At 37.2% G+C, this 25,266-nt stretch overlaps 1 protein-coding gene across 5 annotated transcripts in view; it reads left to right on the top strand.

Moving 5' to 3' along the window:
- PIK3CB (phosphatidylinositol-4,5-bisphosphate 3-kinase catalytic subunit beta) overlaps window positions 1-25,266 on the top strand; it is a 102,125-nt gene that overhangs the window by 54,762 nt on the left and 22,097 nt on the right. For 4 of the 5 annotated variants that reach the window (XM_067465954.1, XM_067465953.1, XM_060767924.2 and 1 more), the window contains 12 exons: window positions 3,844-4,026; window positions 4,694-4,855; window positions 6,053-6,139; window positions 7,523-7,774; window positions 8,601-8,697; window positions 9,976-10,106; window positions 10,979-11,032; window positions 12,982-13,170; window positions 17,981-18,102; window positions 19,877-20,020; window positions 22,224-22,323; window positions 24,756-24,934. In XM_067465954.1, coding sequence (XP_067322055.1) covers window positions 3,844-4,026; window positions 4,694-4,855; window positions 6,053-6,139; window positions 7,523-7,774; window positions 8,601-8,697; window positions 9,976-10,106; window positions 10,979-11,032; window positions 12,982-13,170; window positions 17,981-18,102; window positions 19,877-20,020; window positions 22,224-22,323; window positions 24,756-24,934 — 1,700 coding nt within the window. The remainder of the gene's footprint in view (window positions 1-3,843; window positions 4,027-4,693; window positions 4,856-6,052; window positions 6,140-7,522; window positions 7,775-8,600; window positions 8,698-9,975; window positions 10,107-10,978; window positions 11,033-12,981; window positions 13,171-17,980; window positions 18,103-19,876; window positions 20,021-22,223; window positions 22,324-24,755; window positions 24,935-25,266) is intronic. The other variant, XM_067465955.1, reaches the window with a different exon arrangement.

Genomic DNA, 25,266 nt, shown 5'->3' with positions numbered 1-25,266 from the left:
ATCTGAGAATTCATTGTCTTAGAAAAGCTCAGGAAAAAATTAACTTGCTACTATTGAGATTGCAGGTAGCTAGAAGGGGAAAGCTCAGTTCTGTTCTCCCCGCTCCCCAAATACCTCATGGACAGTTTTTGTTCTTCTGTAAGAAAAAAAGTTACTTCCAGTTCTAGAGATCCTGAAAAACAGAAAGGACAAGGTGTGTCTGAATGTAACTAGGCACAAATTAAGTTAGCTTTGAGGCTCAGATTATGAAAGGCTTCCTAATACAAAACAAAAAAACAAAAAACAAAATCCAATAGATTTCAAAATGTTGGTATCACATTGAGACCTCTTAAACTTGAAAAAGATCTTATAATATCTCCACCTCTTTTTTTTTTTTAAAAAACCTCCTTGAAATCTATTAACAACAAATGCAGTCAACTAATTAGTAAAGATAGACGTAGTGTTTGAGGTTGAACAAAGCAAGTGATAGTGGCTTTGAACAGAAGAATAAATGTTCCCCACATTTTAATAATTGCGGAGAAGCAATATAGAAATACCAGCATGAAATGAATGCAGCATAGATGAGTTCCATCCCTCATCTACCTTGAAAACAATCTTAGAGATCTTATAGCTTCAATTGGCATTGTTACAGGAGACAATTAACTTTTTCTTTCCACAGTGTTTTCCAGCAGCTATTTTCAGCAGATAACAGTAGCAAGGAAGACATTTTCATTTGGGACACAGCACTGGGAGAAAGGGTTTCAAAAAGTTGGTACCTTCTTGATTTGCCCCCATCCCCAAAGCTTGTAATTCATCCAGATCTTCATTCATAAGTGTTTGAAATTTAGAATAAAAATATTTTTAGAACTTTATAGAAACAGATGCGATACAATGGACATAAGCCATTTTTTAAAAAAAACGGAGTCTGTGACTTTAAAGAAATTAAGATTTTGTTTTTTTAATTTTGTCATATGATGGACTGTGTTTTGGCAGTAACTTCAGGGGAAATAGCTGTTTTGAGACAAATAAGTTTTGAAGCAAAGAAAATATTGAATTGATTTTGACTGACTACTTCATTATGGTTACGATTTTCCATTGCAAGGTTTGGCCTTTTACCAGAAGGCTGCTCCATAAACAAGCTTCCAGACAAAAAAAATCGTCATCATCATAAAATGAAATGAAAGCTAAGCCGTGGATTTGCATTTGTCAATAATTGCTTTTGAATCATTCCATTTTCCTGGTGTGTTTTTCAGAATGAAAGCTCCATATGTACTCTTACAAGACGCATTTGGGCACAAAAGGAGATTTATGTAAAAAAGCAATGGTTGCTTATATATATATATATATATATATATAGTAATAAAAGCACATACAATTGCCTCTTTTGAGGTGCATGAATGACCTGCATATGAACTGTGAAATAATTTTATTGAAAGAGTCTGTATCATTTCTATGACATAATTTCAGTCATTTTTAAGGTCTGTTGTTCTAAACCAATTCTTTCTGTAATTGCAGTGGTGTTTCTAAGTCTCACCAGTTGTTATGGAAGGGAATAGGGAAAAGTCACATTAGTTTATTCCTAATCCAATCATTAAGATCGGCAGGGAAACTACCTTGAAGTCAACACTTCCTGCAGAGGCTCACATGACAAACACATGGGAAACAGCTTTCTATTATATCTCTCCCAAACGATAGAATTCTTTCCCTTTGGAATTTTATTTGGTTCCCTCTCTTGTTTAAAAAAAAAGGCATTATAGCACATATTTTACTAGGTTCCTGATTTTGGTGTTTCCAATTGTTTATGTTGGTCAAAATGTACTATGATTTTATGATTAAGACTACAGTTGTTAAGAGTGAGCCGGAAGAGTGCTGCATAGTATTTTAATTGTTTTTAATTTTATAATTGATTTAATATTGTAACCAATTTGTATGCTTAGTCCTATTTGAATATTTATATGCTGGAGATTTTCGATCATATTGTATAATAGTTGGGAGCCACTTTATTTCTCAACTACTAAAAAAAACCCAACCTAAATATATAATATTAATGGTAGTGATTATGATTTCTTTTTTCAAATAATCTTCATTGAATAAAATCTACAGCCAATAAAATTTAAATAACTTATAACAAAAAACAAACAAGCTACAAATTACAAAAAATGCATGGAAAAGTTACCACATTTTACACACACATTTTGAAGGGTCTATAGACCCCAAGAAGCATGTTCACTCAGACAATAATAATAATAATAATAATAATAATAATAATAATAATTTATTTATACCCCACCACCATCTCCCAAAAAGGACTTGAGGTGGCTTATAGAAGCACATACAAGTGCCATAAACACATAAAATACAGATAAAATCACATCAACATATTAGACAATGACAATATTAGGTTCTTGTGGGTTTTCTCGGGCTATAGAGCCATGTTCTAGAACATGGCTCTATAGCCCGAGAAAACCCACAAGAACCTAGTGATTCCAGCCATGAAAGCCTTCGACAATACAATGACAATATTACTTCACATGAAAACAGCACATTACAAAAATAAAAACAAATTCCAATTAAAGTCATTAAAATGAATAATACAACAACCCAACCACAGCCCAAATTTGACCGTTAAAGTGCCAGTGTCAATATTATATTGTTTGGTCCTTAGATTAGCAGATGCCTTAATCATTTCCAAAAGCCTGCCTAAAGAGCCATGTTTACAGCTCCTTGCGAAAACATTGTAATGTGGGGGCAAGTTAATATCCCTGGGAAGGGCATTCCAAAGCCAGGGGGCCACCATCGAGAAGGCCTTATCTCTTGTCCCCACCAGCTGCACTTGGGACGGAGGTGGGATCGAGAGGAGGCCTCCTTGGCAGATCTTAGAGCCCATGCTGGTTCATAAGGGGAGATGTGGTCATGAAGATAGGCTGGCCCCGAACCATATAGGTAAAAAACAGGATGTGTCTTTTTATCATATATGTTGGACTTGGGAAAAAGCTAAAAAATATTGGGTTCGAATACATAACTGATACAAAAAACTTTTAATATTCCACTTTTTCTTTTGGATTGACGATCAACTAGAAAAAGGTCATGGAAGACTATTTAAATGTATGACAACAGCTGCAAGAATACTATATGCTTACGACCAGCTCTCTGCATTCATTTCAGTGTAGGGGCACAAGACCCATACATAAATGGAAAAAAAACATGAATTTAAAAAGTCTTTGTTTAGAGCTTTTCAGTATAAATTTGATGGAGCCCCCTGTGGTGCAATGGGCTAAACCCTTGTGCCAGCAAGACTGCTAACTGAAAGGTCTGCAGTTCAAATCCGGGTAGCGGGGTGAGCTCCCATCTGTCAGCTCCAGCTTCTCATGCGAGGACATGAGGAAAGCTCACAGGATAGTAAAACATCTGGGCAGTTTCTCGAGTCACGCCTGACACATTATATATATATCTCTCAATATATAGATGGTATCCCTGGTGCCATATACTACTTTGAGTCTCCCTTAAGAGAAGAAAGAGGGATATTAATAACAGCGACATATCATTTTCTAAATATTGTCCTTAAAATCATTACACAAGTAAATCTCAAGCCTTTTGGCCACATCATTTCCCACAGCTCTTTCTTTAGAATGTTTCCACAATTTCTAGCCATTTTATTAAACAGTACTTACTTGTACATCTTCCAACTCAAACCTTATCATTCTTATGGTTCGCTGAAAAGGTATTCTAAAAATATGGATAAACAAAAGGCAAGATTTTTAAAATGTATAGCAACATTATATACTGTTAATACTCATATCTAACATTCAGAAACAATGAAATAACCCTATACATCAATGCCTATTGTCTTTCTTTTTTTAACAGGATGTGTTTAGTTTTCAGGTTTTACCTAATATTAACCCTATCAAATTAAATGAGCTGGCAATTCGAAAACGTTTAACTATCCATGGAGGGGAAGATGAAGAAATTGATCCTTCTAACTACGTGCTTCAAGTTAGTGGAAGGCTGGAATATGTCTTTGGAGACCATCCATTAATTCAGTTTCAGGTATACACTTTGATTTTTTAAAGAAGTATTTAGGATAGATGTTGTTTTAGATGTTGTCAAACTGTAACTCTCATAAACCTCCACATATTTATTTGTTTATTGAATTTATATTCCAACTTTCTCCCACTATAGAACTTCAAACAAATGACTTTTGACTAAGGTTGATGAGTCCCTTGTAAGGAGACAGGAAGGATATAAAAAGATAGGAGTTGCAAGCAAATAATATCTGGAAGGCCACAGTTGCTCACCTTCATCTTAAGTGCTGTCACTTGAAAAAAAGACATCATATTTTTAATGGAGACCAAAAAGAAAAATGTCTTTCCCATTATTCTTTCCTCAAAGGCATTTATTTGATTTTTATATATAACTGGATGATTAATTTGTGAATTATTTTGAGTATACTATGCCTGTCTCCAGGTCTTCAAAAAGTACCAAGAAATCTGAAGAATTATCTGAAATTACATTTTGCTTTTTAATCAGTTGTGTACATACTCCTTATCTGGTTAAGTGCTTTTAAAAAGAAAAGCAAAATATGAATGGGTCTAAGTTATTTTCCTTTCCTCTTAGACATATCCTTGTTATGTAAGCTAAATTAAACACGTTTTAAGAACTTTATGTTCCATATTCAGAATGCAAATGACAGAATTCTTGCCTCTTTCTTTCTCAGTATCTTCATCGTTGTGTAATGAGCAGAACTCTTCCTCAGCTGACTCTTGTTGAGTGCAGCGCCATTAAAAAAATGTGCGAACAGGAAATGATTGCTATAGAAGCTGCCATAAACCGAAAAAGTTCCAGCCTTCCACTTCCTTTACCCCCCAAAAAGTCACGTGTAAGTTCAGGTATCAGGAGTGGTATGAGATGCTTCTAGGCTTATTTGGAAAGGGCAATTTATTTTTCAAAACATTGCAACATATGCAAGAGGTCCAATCAGTGTGTGTTATTCTTAGCAAAATATCAAAAGCACTTCTAAGTATGTGTTTGAGAGTCAAGAAAAGTGAAATTTGTGGATGGGCAAGGTTTTTAAAAAAAAAATGTTTGTGATGGATCTCTGTATTATGATTTGCCTATCTCTATCCTGGTCAAAAATTATCGGAGGAATTTCCAGGGTATCCTTTTCCAGGTTGATACTACTGTATTAATAGACCTGATCTTGGGGCCTAATTTGGAATCAAAGAGTTTTTGGATTTAGCATATTCAAGGTCACGCCAATCATAGACTCAACCATACCTGTAGATATCGAAGGCTTTCATGGTCAGAATCCCTGGGTTGTTGTGTGGTTTCTGGGCTGCATGGCCATACTCTAGTAGTATTTTCTCCTGATGTTTTGACTGCATCTGTGGCTGGAATCTTCAAAGGAAACCCAGAAACCACACAACTCCTTATACCTGTAGTTTCTTTGGACATATCAGGAAGTGGTGCACTAGCTGTGGCTCCTATCTACTGACAGAACCTCTCTTCACTAAGGACCTCATTCCATGAAGGGGGCGGGGGGAGCAGAGGGAACTTTGTTTCCTACCATCCAAGTTCATCTTCTGGGATGACCAGCCATCCCATGTCCTTTTTCTGTCTTTCCCTGTTTTCTCCTGTTTTTTTTTTTTTTCAGTTTTGAGTCCAGTTATACCTGACTTCTGAAGATGTAGTCTGGGCTCTGTTTCCATGCACCAAAAGTGCCCTTATATCATGTGATGGCCTCCATGGGACTCCGCACATGTAAACACAGCCCAGACTACATATGATGAGGTTGTAGAACAGTGGGTCCCCAGATGTTTTGGTCTTCAACTCCCAGAAATCCTAACAGCTGGTAAACCCACTGAGATTTCTGGGAGCCGTAGCCCAAAACACCTGGGAACCCACAGTTTGAGAACCAGTGTTGTAGAAGAAGGATATTTACACCCCTTTCATATGGTGAGTTTGCACAGTGAGATCATGCTGTTGGCTTAGGACTGCTAAATTAGCATGTTTCTTGAATGCAAAGATATATGAAGGACCTTGAAAACCTCATCATGCAATTTCTTTTCTGTTACAGGTGACACAAAGTGTGTGGGATATTAGCCAGCCTTTCAAGATTCTGCTAGTAAATGGCAATAAACTTAACACAGAAGAAACTGCCAAAGTAAGTAAGTCTTATAAATAAAAATGATTTTCTGGTGGTATCTTAACACTTCATCTCCTTTATCTATGCATAGACCACGTTTTGTTGTTTAAACATTCCTTAGCTACATGAGAACAATCACTTCGATTTTTTTCAAGACATCATATTGTGATTGCCCACCTCTACCTTTGCAAAATTCAGCCTCTTATTTCAACTAGCATTATAGTATATTGGCCAAAATCATGGGGCAAGTGTGTGTGTGTGTGTGGTGGTGGTGGTGGGGCGGGGGGGGGGGGGGGCGGGGGAGAGAAGAGTCTCCTTCAGATTAGGATAAATGAGACAGTAATTTATGCAGCTAGGTTTTGTTTTCATTTTTCACATGCCAGTGCTCAGTGATGCATTACAAGCAACTTCCTTCAGCACAATCCACAAAGATTTGTCTTAACTAAGCCCAATCGAAAAGCAGGGAATAAGTTAATTTTGACTAAATCCCATGCGGTGGGATTCAAAGAAAACCTTTTGCAACTGTTTGTTTGTTTTGTTTGCGTTACTGTTTGGGGAGCTGCTTTTCAGAAACTGTCAAATAGATCCAAGTTAAAAAGACCGCTCAATACTGGAATTGAAACAAAAATAGAAATATGACTATGTTGTTTGTTTGCATTATTGAATCTGTCAAAGAAACATTCTAATAGGGTACATCATATATTAAGTGGACATGTCAGGTATACTGGATGTATTCAGAAATAATTTTATGTGTATATACTCATTTAAAATCTACTTTGAATCCATATCTCAGTTATGGCAGTTGGGCATTCTGAATCATTAGCATATTTGATCTTCAAATGTTGAATTGAAATATCTGTAAAATGAATTTGCTTTCTTACAGTGTGATTAGTAGGAGTCCTTGGAGGTGCAATGGGTTAAACCTTTGTGCCAGCAAGACTGCTGACCGAAAGGTCGGCATTTTAAATCCAGGGTGTGGGATAAGCTCCCATCTGTCAGCTCCAGCTTCTCATGCAGGGACTTGAGAGAAGCCTCCCACAGGATGGTAACACATTCGGGCATCCCCTGAGCAACGTTCTTGCAGATGTCCAATTCTCAATCCAGAAGGGACTTGGAGTTTCTCAAGTCGCTCCTTACACATCTACTAATTCCCAGCTGTATATCTATCAGTTATTCAGACTTCAATTAAAAATAATTACCAACACTTTTCTTACCAACAGACATCTTTAGCTGTTCAATATAGTTTATGCTCCAGCACATATTTTCATAGATGCAATTGATTTTTAGCAATAAGCGTAAATGCTGTCTGTTATAATGAGTATGGATATTTATATTAATAATTCTTATTTATTAGTACTGCGGAATGTGTTTAGATGGCTCCCTGTCATGCTTCTCTTGCAGGTTCATGTCAGGGCTGGACTCTTCCATGGAACTGAGCTCCTTTGTAAGCCCATCGTAAGCTCAGAAATATCTGGGAGAAATGACCATCTTTGGAATGAACCCTTGGAATTCGATATTAACGTCTGTGATTTGCCAAGAATGGCTAGGCTGTGCTTTGTGGTTTATGCTGTGATGGATAAAATGAAAAATAAAAAGCCGGCCAAGTCACTCAATCCGTCCAAATACCAGACCATTCGGAAAGCTGGGAAAGTGGTAATGGATTCATTTAATTTCTTCTTTACGTTCCTGTTTGTTGTACTGGGAAGTCACTGTGTGCATTGGCAAACTTCTAGTTTTCATACCTTTAAAATAATAATAATCCTAACTTCAAACTGATTCTGATTGGTTAGAAATAAGGTTTTCATTGTTGTTGTTTTTTAAAATAAATGTTTGAGTATTTACAATTCATTTTAAAGAGTTAATATTTATCTATATTCAGCTTTTAAATGCTACCTAGTATATAAATGTGAAGGGTGGCCAAATATATGGAAAAAGGGACCAGATTTGATCCCCTGCACCAATAGGCGCATTAATATATCTTCTTTGTTGTTTCAGAAGTAAAAAAAAGAACAGGTAAACATTTTTGAAAACCCACATTTTTGTGCAAAAATCATATTTTTATAGCACCGAAATTCCTGCGTTTTAGAATACATATATGTTTTTGGAAAGTGTTTGTATGTTTCTTTGTGCACATGTGTGTCACATAGAAATATGCTCCTTGCATAAGCAGTCACCCTATGTGTGTATTGTATGATAATCATACTTTTATTGCAAAAAAGTGTTCATTTGGAAACAGTGTTGTTTTTTTCCACACATGACATTTATGCAAACATCCCACTTGTATTTCTGAATAATTTTCTGAAACACTGGGCTAATAGAAGACAACAATATGCAAAAATGTTCTCCTCTCTGCCCACAATGGTGAAGAAATTCAGAAATTATGCATTCTCACTTGCAAATGCAAAATACTGAAATATTTAGTCCCTAATTTACCTAGCTTGAGAATCTGATGGATCTGGAATCCTTTTTTTTATTTCAGCACTATCCTGTAGCATGGGTCAATACTATGGTCTTTGATTTTAAAGGCCAATTTAAAACTGGAGACCTTGTACTGCACGGCTGGTCATCATTTCCTGGTAAGTCTTCATTTGTGCTTCAGATCATTTCAGAAGGACTGATATCATGATATTTTTTCCATTATCTTCATCATCACTCCCACTGTCATGTCACCATCAACAACATTGTTATCCTATTATTTGTGTAATATATTTCCATGGTAAAACCATGATTTAAAAAAAGCCCTAAAGCAAAGAGAGAGAAGTTCTTTAACAACATTCCTAGATATCACAGTTGCAGGCTATTTAAAGCATATCTCACACTAACATGAAACAGTCTACTAAAAACAAGTCTCCAGTGGGGGAAGAAACACTTTTAATGTATTTTGGGGTGCCAAATTTAAAAAAATACACATTTTGTAACGCATGCACACACTTTATTGAGCTGGTGCTTGGATACCAAAAGATGCACAAGTCCCATTGTGTGCAGTGAGGAAGTAAAACGGTGCAAATAATTCTAAAATCAAGCATTAATTTTCTGTGAAGAACAAAGTTGCATGCAAGAACATCCAAAGAAAATTACAATTGGATATATCTGCTTTCTCATTTTTGTTACAATTAGGATAACAACAACAACAACAACAACAATAATAATAGCACTTTATTTATATTCTGCCCTATCTTCGTGAGGGGGCTCAGGGCGGATGACAGTACACATACACGGCAAACATTCAGTGCCGTTTTGGATAGACAATACAGAGACAGTCAGACAACAGAAAAGAGGCATGTTTTGAGACATCAACATCCAGCTTTTTGGCACTTTGGAAGGTCGTGCTTGAATCCAGCCACGGAGGAGAGGGGGGATATGGTCGCTCCATCCTCTATGACAAAGAGCTATCAGAACTTCCTCCTTCCTTTTGGTCACCCAGGCATTTTCTGCTCTTTTTTCTTTATGGTGTCATAAAATACCTCCCCCACTTGTTTTTCTAGCGGTACCTAATTTCTCTAATTACAGCTCAAGCTGTTTTCGAACTGCTTAGGTCAACAGTAAGCTGGGCTTTACAGTTGGCAGCTCACACTGACCCAGGGCTTCAAACTGGCAACCTTTCAATTGTTAGATCTTATCGTTGCTGGTGATTTATGTGGTTACTTAAGAGAGGATTATGCAGTAGTAATATGAGGCTTTTGCAATGATGATTTCTCTGGTCTTTCTGGAAGCATTCTTGTTAAAACTATTTGCCCATCTTCAAAATATACAATTGATCTGGGAAACATTGTAATATGGGTCTAATATGAGCTACCGATTGAATAGTTTTAACTATAATTTGGCAACTTGTGTTTCTTTTTTTGGCTACCTAGATGAACTTGAAGAAATGTTGAACCCTATGGGAACTGTACAAACAAATCCATACACTGAAAATGCAACCTCTTTGCAGATAAAATTTCAAGAGTATTCAAAATTTCCTATTTATTACCCTCCCTTTGATAAGGTAAGATAGGTAGAAGTACTTGCATTTGCTTTTTCTTCTGGTAATTCTTATTCTAAGTGTATTTGTAATGTTTCGGGGAGGGGCAGGGGAGTTGTAAATGTTTTGACAACTGAAATATATGAATGGGTCAACATATTACATCAACTAAGTTCAAAAATGGTTTAAAGTATTAGTATTACTTCCTCATATATTGATTAATTACTTCCTCATATATTGATTCATAGATGCAGATTGTTAGTTTCCATAAGAATCAAGGTCTCTTGATTCTTTAGAAAATTTTGGTTGGAACTTGAGGGCTGCAGTTGGCGTGGGGTAGAATGAAACAAGCAATCCCTATTCTGCAAATCTTGTTGGAAACCAGAGGGCCATTTGGGTCAAATTGCTATCCTTATCTATTCCTGTTTTCTGCTAAGGCGTGATGTAGTAACTGTATTAACAATCTTGAATCCACAAAAGATTTTGTTATAGTACCGTTCAGCTGGTTAAATTGAAGTGTGCTTCTCTGGCTAGCATAAATCTGGTTTTCAGGGGGGAAACCGCTTTGTATTTTAAACAGTTTTGATTGTCACAGTTTAGTATAATTAATTTTCTAAAGCCGAATCTGGCCTTGTGCTGGATTATGCATTCTGTTTTTATAGGGACAATGTGGGACAGGAATGATAACCCAGCCATAGCAAAGTGTGAAGGCATTATACAATGCACATTGAAGCCATGATATGGGAAAAGAAGCATTGCTGTGGGGGAGGGGCAGAGGGGTTGCATGGCTTTTCAAACTGTAAGGACAAACAAGGGTGATAACAGATCATCTCTAATTCCAATATTATCAGAATACTTTTCTTTAAAAGAAAAATCTCAATTTTATATTTTTGCAGATACTTGAAAAGGCAGCTGAAATTGCAAGAAGCAGTGATAGCTCTGGCATGGCAGTAAGTATCAAAAGGGAATTATTATCCTTCCGCATTTAAAGGTTAGGACAAGGTTTATGTATTTCTATTACCCTCTTACTGTATCTTTAGCAAAGCTGTGTGTGTTCAGAAACATTTGTTTTGGCCCTTATGTGGCTATTTCTAGTTAAGGGTATAAAGAAAAGATTGCTTTCGCAGTGTCTCTGGGCTCTGCTTATATCTTTGAATAATTTTTTAAAAGGTGATATAATAAAAGTTTTCTGTAGTTTTAAATTATTGATTGAAAAAGTATGGTACCCAAATGACTGCATATCAATTATAAAATGACTAGAATTGGCCTGAATATTTGTTTTAGAAGCAGAGTTTTCTGTAGTATCTAATCAAATTATTATGCTAGCATCTTGTGTGGCAGTGATTCCCAAATGTTGGCATCAGATGTTACTGGTTATCAGTTCACCAAAACATCAACTATCACGAGAAGTGGTCAGGTATTCTGAAAATACAAATCTTTTGGAAACCCAATCTTGAGCCACTTTTTGTAAAGAGTCAGCAGACAAAAGGAGTCTTTCCTATTATACAAAATACTTTCTTTCAACTTTCCTGAAACTTGTTCTGTAGTTGTTTTAATCGACAAAAGAAATGTTTTAAGTTGAATAAGAAGTGTATGAGCTTCAAGTTGCCTGTCAACTATGGTGACCCAACAAATTTCTTTAGGCAACGAATAGTCTGAGGGGGTTTTGCCAGTACTGTTCTGAAATGTAGCCTACAGCAATGGTGTTCATTTTCAGTCTCCCATCCAAGTACTAACCCTGCTTAGTTTCTATGATTAGAGAGGATATGGTACTTTTAGGGCATTTAAATATGCACGCAATCTCATGGCTGTATTCACATATCTTGCTAATGTATAATTTAGTAGAAAATGAACTTTGTTCTGGGGTTTTATATTCCCATCTTATCTCCTCCCATAAGATGGGGAATGGGTTAAACCCTTGTGCTGGCAGGACTGAAGGCCAACAGGTTGGAGGTTCCATTCAAGGGAGAGCACAGATGAGCTCCCTCTGTCAGCTCCAGCTCCCTATGTGGGGACATGAGAGAAGCCTCCCACAAGGATAGTAAAACATCAAAAACATCCGGGCATCCCCTGGGCTACATCCTTGCAGATGGCTAATTCTCTCACACCAGAAATGACTTGCAGTTTCTCAAGTCGCTCCTGACACAGAAAAAAAAACTCTTCCCGTGTTAATTGCAGTTGCTCATATCATTCAGACAGTATCCAGGTAATCTGGTTAAAATAGCCAACTTCAGAAACCATGATTGATTACTGGTTTGTTTGTTAACTATTGTCTGCCACTTTAGAATATATGACAAATTGTATTTAATTATGAACTGAATTAACAGCTTCTGAATTCCTTTTAATGGAAAGTGAAGGGGACCGAGAAAAAAAAACTAGGCTTGTTCATTTAAAACCAATGGCTGGTCTGTTGTGTCTTCATTTTGTTTGGATTACAGACCCGGAAATAAGAAAATAATCAATACAGCCATTCCCATTCAAATGTTGGATTTTTCTCCAGTAATTAATTTTTTTTCTTGGTTTTGACTTTGTGTATTTCTCTCCTCCAGTCTTGATTTATGTGTTAGCCTCAAAAGGATACACATATTAATTTTCATAAATGCTGTGGATCTAGTGTGTAATTCAGTGAAGCAAATCCAAGCCTATGCCATGTCTCACTAGAACAATTAACCACACTGAATGAACACATAACAATACTGCCCCCTAGTGATGACCAGCACGAAGTGTATATTTCTTTTCTTTGTGATGCTAGTAAAACACATCTAGTGTAAAATCTCTAGCAAGTTCTAACCCCAGGGTCCTTAGGAGATTTACTATAAATATGAAACCTTTGTCTTTGCACATGTGTGCCATTTGCAAATAATGATTCTTGACCTTTAATCAATCTGTGTCTTCTCAGGGTCGTGGTGGCAAAAAGTTCTACATTGAATTAAAGGAGATCATGGAAAGGGACCCTTTGTCTCAACTCTGTGAAAATGAAATGGATCTAATTTGGACTTTACGGTATGACTGTCGTGAAAATTTTCCACAATCTTTACCAAAGTTGTTGCTATCCGTGAAATGGAACAAACTTGAAGATGTCGCTCAGGTGAGACAAATAGTAGGGTCTAGACATCAATAGTTAAAACCGGAAACAAATTGTAAACAGTGAGTGTCATTTGCAGAGGATGCTGTGAAATTGTGGTTTAACTGGCATTAACTGCAAATTACTGAAGCAAACCGCTGTCAGACACTTCCTCGTTTTTCTAAGTGTTTCAACGTAATCTAAAGACATTGATTGATTGATTGATTGATTGATTGCTGGAAGATGCTAACTTTCTTGCTGTTCTGGACTCATTTCTTTAAGGAATGTATGATATAAAGCAGAGCCTTGAGTGTTTCCTTGTTAAAAAGTAGTTAATCGCTGAAATAGGTCTAAGGTCCAAAACGTAGTTTGTTACTACCAGTATTATTCTTTACTTTCTGGTTTTTCAGATGTAACTAAAAGTGTTCTGTCTAAAACAATTCTGGGTACCACAATTGAAGGGAGATGTTGGCAAGCTGGAATGTGTCCAGAGAAGGGTGACTAAAATGATCAAGGGTCTGGAGAACAAGCCCTATAAGGAGCGGCTTAAAGAGCTGGGCATGTTTAGCCTGCAATAAAGAAGGCTGAGAGGAGACATGATGAGGGCCATAGATCAAGATGTGAGGGGAAGTCATAGGGAGAAGGGAGCAAGCTTGTTTCTATTGTCCTGGAGACTTGGACGTGGAGCAGTGGCTTCAAACTACAGGAAAAGAGATTCCACCTGAACATTAGGAAGAACTTCCTAACTGTGAGAGCTGTTCATCCATGGCACTCACTGCCCCAGAGTATGGTGGATGCTTCCTCTTTGGAGGCTTTTAATCCGGGGTTGGATGGCCATCTGTTGGGGGTGCTTTGAATGCGATTTTCCTGCTTCTTGGCAGGGGTTGGACTGGATGGCTCACAAGGTCTCTTCTAACTCTATTATTCTATGTTACTTTATAATAACACAATCACCACATGGTCTGTAACACAAGAAATATTCTCCTCTGGTCAAACCTATCATCATTTCTACACCGAGGACAATCCACAAGGCAGAGCACAAGACAGCATTTGAGCCCAGTGATATCCCTCCTTGAACATTCATTGAAAATTAATGCAGCTATACCTTTATTATTGAGAAATTGTATTAATTAGAAGTGACTTATTATCTGTAGCCAGTTGTATCAAGCACTGTTTATGAAGGGAAAGAGAACTATAGTTACATTTACTTGATTTTCTCAGAACAGCAGGAGTGGAAAACATGTAGGACTGGAATTCTCATGATTTGGTTGTGCTGGTTAAGGCCGATGTGAACTGCAGTCCAACAGTAATGGAAGTTGCACACTTCCCATTTCTGATTCAGATGTTGGTCATGTTTTCAGCAGAATGAATCAACAGTGAAAAAAATTAGACTCCTCACATTTGTGTTTTGCATGTTGGGTCTGTCAATTCATATGGAAAGAGTAGCAGTAGGTTCTGTTCGGTTCTCCCAAGATAGACTAAGCTTCTGGGAACCGCAGCTTAAGGGAGATGGCTGAAATGTGTCCAGAGAAGGGTGACTAAAATGATCAAGGGTCTGGAGAACAAGCCCTATGAGGAGCGGCTTAAAGAGTTGGGCATGTCTTTTGTCTCTCTACTTAGAGAAGGGAAACTTTTGATAGGTGTTAAGGTACAGTACTTAAATTGATCCCTGGAGAAGTCAACCCAAGAGTTTTGACAAACATTCCTAGACTTCTGCATAAGCAGTCTCTGTAGGTTTGTTCTGAAGTTAAATTTGTAAATCAGAACAAGTCCATTTTCAAATGTAATTCCAGTCCATTTTTTTTTTAGTTTTGGATGGCATATAGAAGGGTCAACACCACTGTAACATTTGTTTTCCTTTCTGTGCCCCTGTTCAGAACATTTCACCTCACTTCCTATCCCTTTGATAACTGGATTTTGAACATTTTGGGTTGTCATAAAAACAAGGATGGATAAAGCTTTGGTGCAGACACCTTTTCCCCATGATAACTCTTGCAGTGGCGAATCCCCCTTCCAAGGGGTAGATTTCCTCTCACCCCTGTTTGTAACTAGGATTTATGTCTGTCTGCTGCATGTAACCTAGGGACTGCCTGTACAATATTACCATTAACTAATGAATTTAGGCTTATTTTAAAATGGAACTCTAATTTCAAATGGCTTTATAAAGCAAGTTCAACTTTAAATAGCTTTCATGTGACTTTATTAAAGAGATAATAGTTGAGTCACAGTGGAGCGGGGAAAAATACTTTTCTGTCCCTGTTTCTCCTTTAATAATTTTTTACTCTACTGCAAGGAGTAGAGTAAACAAAGGAATTCATTTTTATAGTAGGATACTGTGATTCATCTCTCTGATTCTAGTCTTGGCTGCATGTAAATGAGTATAAATGAGAATGTCCAATCCGATGCAGATTCGAATGCACATCACTTTGAAATTAAAAATACAGGTTATATGGATTATAATAACAAATAGATGCATCCTCCCGTCCTGGTGTTATTTATCATAATATAGCAATCTTATCTTAATGTAGCCAGTGACTGGCTATGAAATCATGGCCATTATTTTATTTGTGGTTAGAGTCACACTGTGAAGATGCCTTTTAAGTATTCTTGAAAACCATGCAATCTTTATGTTACATATGGTGGTTAAAATTGGAAAAAAGAGCACACTGCACTAAATCTCATTGCTAATCCCAGTTAGATTAGTCAAGTATGTTTTGATTTGCCAAGCTTTCATGTATTCGCTGGTTCTATTCTAGTTGAGAACATCCGAATTTATGCCAAAGATCCGCACACCCCCAAACTTCATCATTTTTATTTTATTTACTTATATAATTAAAATGAAATAGTGAATCTTGTAAGGACTCTGTTTTATAATCCAGTACCTCTCTGTTTTCCATGGATTTGCTCACAGTCATTGTCTTGGATTGCTCTGCCAAATTAGTCTTATTGTTTTGGTTTTGGCTTAAGAAAGGAAAGCTTTCTGCCCAGATGTGACAAGTCCCCTTGTTGGCCTCTGACCATCCGCCAGAACACACCTGGGATGTTGATCTAGCTGGTCAGCATTTCCCTCCTAATTCAGGCTCAGAGGAGGAATGTAAACAAAAACTGGCTGTATTCTTGGAATCTTCTTGGCTCCTTCTCAGGTCATTGAGCTCTTGTTTCCTCTAAGGGTCATATCACTTAACATTTTCTAGTTGAATAACCTCTGCCTCTAATTTTAAGATTTTCTAAGTAGGCGTAGTCCTAGTGGCAACAGGACAATATTTTATATGTAGCACGCATGCTTAACTTGAATTTTCAATCTCAATTACCTGATGTGTTATAGACAAAACCATGAGTATTCTATCATATTTTCAAACATTTGTCCACAATCAGCATGGAGATTAATCTTTCCAGCATTCAGTGTTGAAGGTGATCAATTATGTGTTGTTTCAGAAACATGTCATTGCTCTGGAGGCATTTAAATTTATAGTCTCTTAGCCTGGTGTTGTCACATGCACAGATTGATCCAGGTATCAAAGAATATTATCTTGCATGCTCCTCTGAGAGGTGGACAAAAGATGTATTGCACAGACTGCTTTGGTAGATATTGCAGTACTGCCCCAAAATGGTGACACCCCAGACTCCAAAAAGCATATTTTCACTATAAAGCAGGAGTGGGAAACATAGTTGGTATCGATGTTGTTCACCGCTTTGAGTTGCCTGAGGGCTGAGAAAAGTGGTATATAAATAAAGTAAATAAAATAAATAAATAAATAGTTACTTACACAGAGATTCTTCTTCTGAAATTCCTAGCAATCTTTACCATTGGCTGTGATGGAAAGGGCTGCTGGAAGATACAGTCCAGCAATCTCTACATAATTCCCAAGGCAAATTATAGGGAAACATTCAGGCTAACATATTGTAATCATCGAAATTCTTTTTATGGCATATGCTGAATAAGATAAATCTATGCTGAATAAGATAAATACTATAGTTTACTATCTAATGGGCACAGGCAAACCTTATTTCTTGTTCAAATAGTTTCGCTGTTTGAGGAGAAACCAACCAAGGTGTTCAAAACCAGAAAGGTAGTTGAAATAGGGATAGAAGGTGCATCAGCACTGGAATGAATGCACTTTGACACCACTTTAATGGCCGTGGCTCAATACTATGGGATCCCAGCACAGTTTGGCAGAGGAGGATAATGAGCTTGTAAAACTACAACTCACACAATTCCGATGCATTGAGCTATATAAAAGACTAGCCCCAATATCCATAGGTTGTTGCATAGAAAACAAGATGATGGGTATGAGAGATTTCCGTGCAAAACTAGCCAAATATTTTGGTATGCCAATTGGCATACCAGAAGGTCACACAGACAGTCCAGTACATTTAATTTAGGATGCTGTCCATCAAATGTTATCCCTTCCTTTAGAGTACCAGGTATTGGCTGCTCAGACACACACAAAATGCTGTTCTTCATCCCCCTTCTGAATAATCTTGACAAGAAAACACTGTGAGTGGTTTGTATTGAGTCACCATTAGTTGGAAACAGCACACAACAAAAAACAACAATATTCTTCACCACAAGCTGCAATCAAAACTGTGGATTTTCTTCCTGCTTGATGGAAAATTGAAGTCTTTATAAACAGTTGTCCCTTCCTATCTGAGATCCAGAAAAATGAGATGCTAGGAGAAGGTTTCACCTGGAATTGTCAAACACTAAACCATGACTCATTTTAAACAATGTTTGCGTGCTTTGTTGAGAAAACATTAAAATGCAGACACAAATATTTTGAAATGGTTTGTCATTTAACTGTCTATCTCTGGGTTACTTTTTTTTTTGTCACAGCTTCAAGCTCTTCTTCAAATATGGTCCAAACTGCCTCCCAGGGAAGCATTAGAGTTGTTGGATTTCAATTATCCAGATCAATATGTAAGAGAGTATGCAGTGAGTTGCTTAAGGCAAATGAGGTGAGTTTTTCAATCTCTTGATTCCAGTTGTTGGTCCAAAAATGAAAATGCACCATCAACAAGAAACCATGACTTTTAGCTGAAATGAAATGAATCCTTCAAGTTAGTAAGTGGGCTGCCTTTCCAACATACAGCTGCAGGCCAGGCTGCGATCCCAGTTTCCAGATAATATCAGGAGGGTAAAAGTGGGTGGTCTCCTTTGGAGAACTGTATCTAAGACAGCAAAAGTCTTCTTTTGCTGCCTGGAACAAATACTACGATGTTGGGCGAATATGGAGAAAGATGCTGTGGAGGAGACATTCAGAGAGTCCATCTAGAATTCAGCTGTGTGCCTCTCATATCTTGTGGCAACAATCCTATGCAAAACTAGGAAAATGTCAATTAAGCTCAGTGGGACCTATCGGTAAGAAATCAGATGTAAAATTGGAGTTGTGGATCCAGTTTGACAGCAGATATTGAAATCTGGGAACTTCCAATGAATTACTCTCGTTTCCTAGTTCTTTAGTTCTTTAGTTTTTTCTTCCTCCAGGAGAAAGTCAGTTACTATCAGCTGCAAAGTGAATATGCTCCTCATGTCCTTGACTTCTCATGAGCACTGCGTGTGATTAATTGCATTTTTTTTCAAGGCCAGATTGTTAACATGATGTTTTGACTTCCTCAAAATGTAAACAGGGCAGTTTGCTCGGTTAGACCTCGACTAGTAAATTAATGTGGGTTTTTCCCTAGTCCTTGTGTGTTTCTGAATGAATATTGGACGTATTCTGGTGCATCTCAACTATTTTATATGGGATACACAGAGAGAGAGACATAGTGACCACTATTAAATAGTTTGCTCTGTTACCACGACAGTTTAAAAGTTGCTTTAAAAATCAAGACTTCATGTATTGTACAGTAATAAGAAGAATGCTACTATTTCATACAGATGTCTTTGGGATAGAATGTGGAAAGTCAGCTTTATTTTTTCTTTAATTTTATGTGAGGGCGGAGAGTTAGGGAGGAATTTTTTACAAGTCATATAACATGTTTATAGTGTACTAGGGCTGCTTCTATTTGGATGTAACATTATACTTATATTACAACAGTAAAAGCTTTAAAATGAGCTTAAGGAACAGAGAATATTTTTTAAAATAGCTATTGCTTGTCACTCTCATTTTAACTTGATCAGCTGCAAACTGACATTGTTACACAGATATCATGAAACTGGATGATGAATTTCTTCAATCTGCCTGGCTATTTTTAAGACAAATATATGACTGATATCAATTACTTTCCAAGTTTTGTCATTATTGTTGATGCTGTTTATAACTTCCAGAGTCTTGAGGAAAGTTCTGTTCTGTTCTTGGGTTGTTGTAGGTTTTTCCGGGCTATATGGCCATGTTCTGGAGGCAATTTTTCTCCTGACGTTTTGCCTGCATCTATGGCAAGCATCCTCAGAGGTAGTGAGGTCTCACTACCTCTGAGGATGCTTGCCATAGATGCAGGCGAAACATCAGGAGAAAAAATTGCCTCCAGAACATGGCCATATAGCCCAGAAAAACCTACAACAACCCAGTGATTCCGGCCATGAAAGCCTTCGACAATACATTGTTCTGTTCTTGTTTGATACTATTTACTAATTATATATAAGTATGTTATATTGCCAATACATCGAATAACTTCTCTATTTTAACACATTTCATGTTGCATATTTTCTTTCATCACATTAATATAACTCAATTAATACATCTTCCTCACATTTAAATCCATTTACTCAGTTCTCTTTATCTTCTTTCAGTGACGAAGAGCTTGCTCAATATCTTCTACAGCTTGTGCAAGTACTGAAATATGAACCTTTTCTCGACTGTGCCCTATCTAGGTTCCTGCTAGAAAAAGCTATGGCAAATAGAAGGATAGGACAGATGCTGTTTTGGCATTTAAGGTAAGACTTACTGTTGCATCCTCATGCCTCCCAAGACACTCTTTCTTATGCAGAACCCTTGTAGTAAAGTATTGATTCTAAAAGTTTAGTTCCAACTAGACCTGAAGTATTGACATCTTCACTTTGAATGTTCAGAAACATCTGTTTGGGACCAGGCTTGTTTTGTTATTATTTCTTTTTATGAATGTTAAATGTCAGTTATTAATCCAGTTTATTTGTAATTAAAACTGCATAAACATAAAGTATTTACAGTTCCTTGCACAGAAGTGTTCACACATTCCCTAATTTCCCCATTTTGTTTCTTTACAATTTGGAAATGGATTTAACTGACATACCATTTAATATATGTTAAGTTATAAGTTACACAGCAATGTCAAGGTGAAAATACTTTTATTGGGCTACAAAAGTTAAGTAAACTGGCACTTGTTAGTTCCATAAGTATTTATCTCCCTTGGTTAGTATTTTATAGAAATGCTGTTTTCAACAATCACAACTATGTCATGGGGGGAAATATAAATTTTCTGCATGTTGATCCTTCAGCATTTATCTATTCTTATTTGCAAAATGGCTTCAACTCCGTCAGGTTGAATGAAGACCATTGTTCTACAGCAGCATTCAAGTTTATTCTGGTTCTTGTTTCTAAACCACTTCAGTGGTACCTTGTCTGTCTGCTTAGGATCATTGTCCTGGTCAAAAGTCAACCTCCACTCCAATCTCAGATCCTCTGCAGAAGGAAGCAGGTTTTCCTTCAAATTGGCGTGATCTCTCTTGCCTTTAGTCTTCACTAGTTTCCCAGTCTCACCAAGGAAAACCATTCTGCCACTATGTTGGTGTTCTCAGATGTTCTGAGTGTACTTTTTGTCATAGTTTGCCAAATTGAGAAGAACTCATTCAAATTTCAAAGCCGGATGCGTGATTGCCAAATTGAGAAGAACTCATTCAAATTTCAAAGCTGGATGCATGATTGATGTTTATGATCAGAAATGTTTAAATATGAGTATGGTGTTGTTTACACATTGTAAACAACACACGTGTGTTTACACGTGTAAATATATACAGTCCACACTTGTACGCATTGAAGAAAATGGTTTTAGCTTTTTGAAACCTTACGTCAAACTTTCATCCCATCTGGGTTACTTGCATAGGAATCATAATAGGCTGTGTTTCATTTGTTGGTAGCTTTAACTAAGCTGCCTGCATATCTTGCTGATTTGGTTTTTCCATGGTGAAAGGTATATGTAGAGGAGATATCAACAATTTCTAAAGTAATTTACCCTACTGTTTGTCAAATATTTCATTAAACTCTCCGATGACCATGCCCACCCCCTTGCTTATCTTTCCCCATGTTGAATCTGGCAGCTCTGGTCTCAGAAGCAGCAAAGCTGCTTGGAGGTTGCTTTGCCTGCTTATTGACTTTAGATTAAATTTCTGCTTGTTGCCTTTGGATTGCTTTTTTCCCTTCAAAGGAGAAGTAATCCTTGTCTTCCTAAAATAACTAAAGCTCTGGACATAAAGGAAGGGTATTATAGATGTTCCTTTCCATAGGCTTCCTTCTCAATGGTTTTGCCTCCAGTAGGACCTGCAAAAAAGAAGGATTAGCAAAAACATGTTTAGGCAGGTGGATGAGAGATTCCATGTTAGTTCGTGTAGGCCATCAGGAACACACCCCTCTATTCTTTCCAGCTGCACTACAGTTCATGTCAGGAAATATATTTTTATTACTCAATATCTAATAAATTAATTATGGTGGCAAAGATGGAGATTTCTTCTAAAGCCTGTCTCCTGACTTTTATGGATCTCCCCTCAGTTGACTCTGAGTGGGATGGCACATACATGTTGCTTTGAATAGCTGAAGGAATTTACATGCTAAGACGCCATGGCCTTTTATCTCAGTTTTGTTTTTCAAATGATGAGATCACAAGATGCACGGATAAATATTTTGATCATTTCTAGAGAGTAGATGATTTGAGAGACAGAATGTTTAACTTGGAGACAGAAAGCAAGAGCTGTTTTGCAAAACAGTTCAAGACACAATTGTATCAGGCTATTCCATACGAAAGGGTACATGCACACCTGGGTTTGAATTAATTTGGGTGTCTGTCTGTAACATACTGATTTGTGATTTGTTATTTAAATACAGAAGTTAGTTATAGAATTCCTTAAGGTACATTCACATGTGGATGGGTGTTATCTTTTCTTGCAGATCAGAGGTACATGTTCCTGCAATTTCAGTGCAGTTTGGTGTAATACTTGAAGCATTTTGCCGTGGAAGCATTGCTCACATGAAAGTACTTTCTAAACAGGTATTTGCTATTTTAAATCCTTTCCTTCATGTTAGTTTTGTACTTCAACTGCTTATGAAAACAACATAATTTAACTTATTTCAAGCAAACCACGTTCGTGCACATGGTTCATGCTGTGCTTCCAAGTATGTGTAAGGATAAGCTCCTGTTTAACTCTGGTATTTTTCACCTCTGCATCCAATAATAGTAGAGTAGCACTAACAGAGCCAACTCTCACGTTGCTCAAAAAGCATCTGATGGAGGAAAATTTAAGTATTTGCATAATCATCAATGAAACCATTCTTAGGGTCTCTGCTATGACATGTTAGTAAGATTTATCTCGTAGAAGAAACTTCGATGAATGGCAGCCAGATTATGTGTCAGCTACTCTTGCTGACAAGATGCACATATCACAAGATGAAAGACTACATCAGAAGTGAAATGATGTTTTTTGTCATTGTAAGAAAATTGGTGAATATAGTACTTTTAGGTGTTACTGTGGGTTTTTCCTCTTCAGACACAATTTTATTCAGTAGCATGTTGTCCGTATTGAAAAAAAGAGACTTCTTTAGCTTTTTGATGCTTGAAAATAATGCCTTTTTATTTTTTTTCTTTACTTTTTTTTCCAAAAAGAAATGTGCTATTTAGCATTTGAGCAAACTCTTTAAAAGTAATGGGTGTCTTCAAGTTATTTCTAATGTAGGTATTGAAGGCTGTGACATTTTTGGGGGGTATTTGAAAGGAAGTGCATGTCAATGCAATCAAAGAAGGGGCAAAAAAATCCCAACTGTGCAAACATGGAAGAAATTCAAAGTAGAAATACTTCAAAAAGTTCCTGTTTGTCCAGCAAGGGTTGCATTTTGTTCCCTTGTTGCTGATGTTTGCACAGCTCCTGGAATTGTGGAAATAGAAGGAGCTTTTGGTTTTGACAGATGGCTGACCTGACAGCTCTCTCTGGCCTCTCTTCCATAATCAAACCCCTTACAGCTTCCTCAGCATCCTGCCTTGTATAAACCAGCTCATCCATAAGAACGTTTTAGCATTGGGAGAAACTACTATTGTACTTTTTAATGCTTTACTTTTGTGAGTGTCATCAAGTTATTTCTCACACATGATAACTTATGATATGTTAACCCTATCATGCCATTTTCTTAGCAAAGTTTGGTTTTTGGAGGGTGGCTTTGCCTTCTTCTGAGGCTGAGAGAATGTGGCTTGTTGAGGGTCACACACTGGATTTCCATGCTTGAGTTAGGAATTTAACTTGAGTCTCCAGAGTCATAGTCTAGCACTCAAACCACTACACCATACAGGTTCTCTAATGTTTTTTTTAGTTGCTAAATTTTGATGGTTGTACTAAAATCAAGAGAATATCTTGTTCTGTTGACTCAGGCCTGAACCTGAAAGGGCACTCTGCCTTTCAGATATTCAAGACAGCTGAATATTTTGGGATGTGTAACACTGTTTTACTGGGAATGCTTGACTATTGAAAATAAGGAGAAAGCCTTGGGTCATTAAGCCTTTCAGTTTGCAGCCATGTCCCTTATATATGCTTATTAGGAAGTTCCAAAATGAAATGCTTACCTTACTAGGAATAGGACCTTTTCGGCCAGAATTTTGAAACTGTCCAAGGGGTGTTTTCTTTAACTCTCATCTAAGCTGGTATGGTATTTTAGTTCCACGGTCACGTTATTGCATTACTGCAAAATTCACACTGAATTGGATCTGAAAAGTAGATATTTTATGGCATTGTCATGAATGCAGTTGCTGTCCCTGAGTATAGGGGTGTTTTTATTACATATAAAAAGTTTGTGTTTTTAAACAGACAAGCTATAGCGAGAACGAATTATTACATTTATGTTGGTTACGTTCTTTTTCTAACAAGAAAGCCTGACAGCTGCTCAAAATGCTCAGCCTCAATGCATTGTTGAAGGCTTTCATGGCCGGAATCACTGGTTTGTTGTAAGTTTTTCGGGGTGTATGGCCATGTTTCAGAAGCATTCTCTCCTGACGTTTCACCTGCATCTATGGTAGGCATCCTCAGAGGTTGTGAGGTCCTCACAACTTCTGAGGATGCCTGCCATAGATGCAGGTGAAACATCAGGAGAGAATGCTTCTGGAATATGGCCATACACCCTGAAAAACTTACAACAGCTCGGCTTCATTTGAAAATATGTATTTTGGCTCCGGGTGTGAAATTACCCACATTTTGCTCCCACAAACACTTTCATGGATGTAAGGTGTTTTTAAATTACATGAAACACATTCTCATTTAGGTATGAAAATAACCTAAAAGAAGGCACTCAGTAGAAGTTGTATTCCCTGCCTTGAAAAGGAGTACCTTTGTATAGGAATAATAATTACTCCCCCCACCCCAAAATACCACCTACCACTTTGATTATCCATTTTTCACTATGCAATGATTTACAAAATCATGGTTTATGTATCTCTTTCAGGTAGAAGCACTGAATAAGATGAAAACTTTGAATAATTTAATAAAACTGAATGCCATGAAGCAAAGCCGAGCTAAAGGAAAAGAAGCAATGCATGCCTGTTTGAAACAAAGAGCGTACAAAGAAGCCCTTTCTGATCTCCAATCCCCTCTGAATCCTTCTGTTTTACTTTCAGAACTGTAGTAAGTGATGTGGTTTTCTGCTTCCCCGTATGCTGTAGCTCTTAGGTGGAAACAGACAGGCAGAAGGCTCTTGCTCTTTGACTTCTGTTGGCTGTCTTGCTCAACAGACATGTTGGCACAAAAAATGGTATTTCTTCATGTGACTGACACTCCCTCTTGCTTCAACCTAACTATGCAAGCAAATCTCTGCCTTCTAAAGTTTAAGATGTCAGTTGGAGTTTAGACAGAAGACATTTGTGATACTGTCCTACACTCTCCAATAATAATAATGTGTCACCTTTAAATTAACAGTTTCTTTCTGTGTGGGCATATGCACACATGCTCAAAGACTA

Source organism: Anolis sagrei, chromosome 3 (assembly GCF_037176765.1).
Source record: "Anolis sagrei isolate rAnoSag1 chromosome 3, rAnoSag1.mat, whole genome shotgun sequence".
In the NCBI taxonomy this organism is placed as follows: domain Eukaryota; kingdom Metazoa; phylum Chordata; class Lepidosauria; order Squamata; family Dactyloidae; genus Anolis; species Anolis sagrei.
Note: the sequence above shows the minus strand (reverse complement) of the source record. Positions and strands in the feature narration are given on the sequence as shown.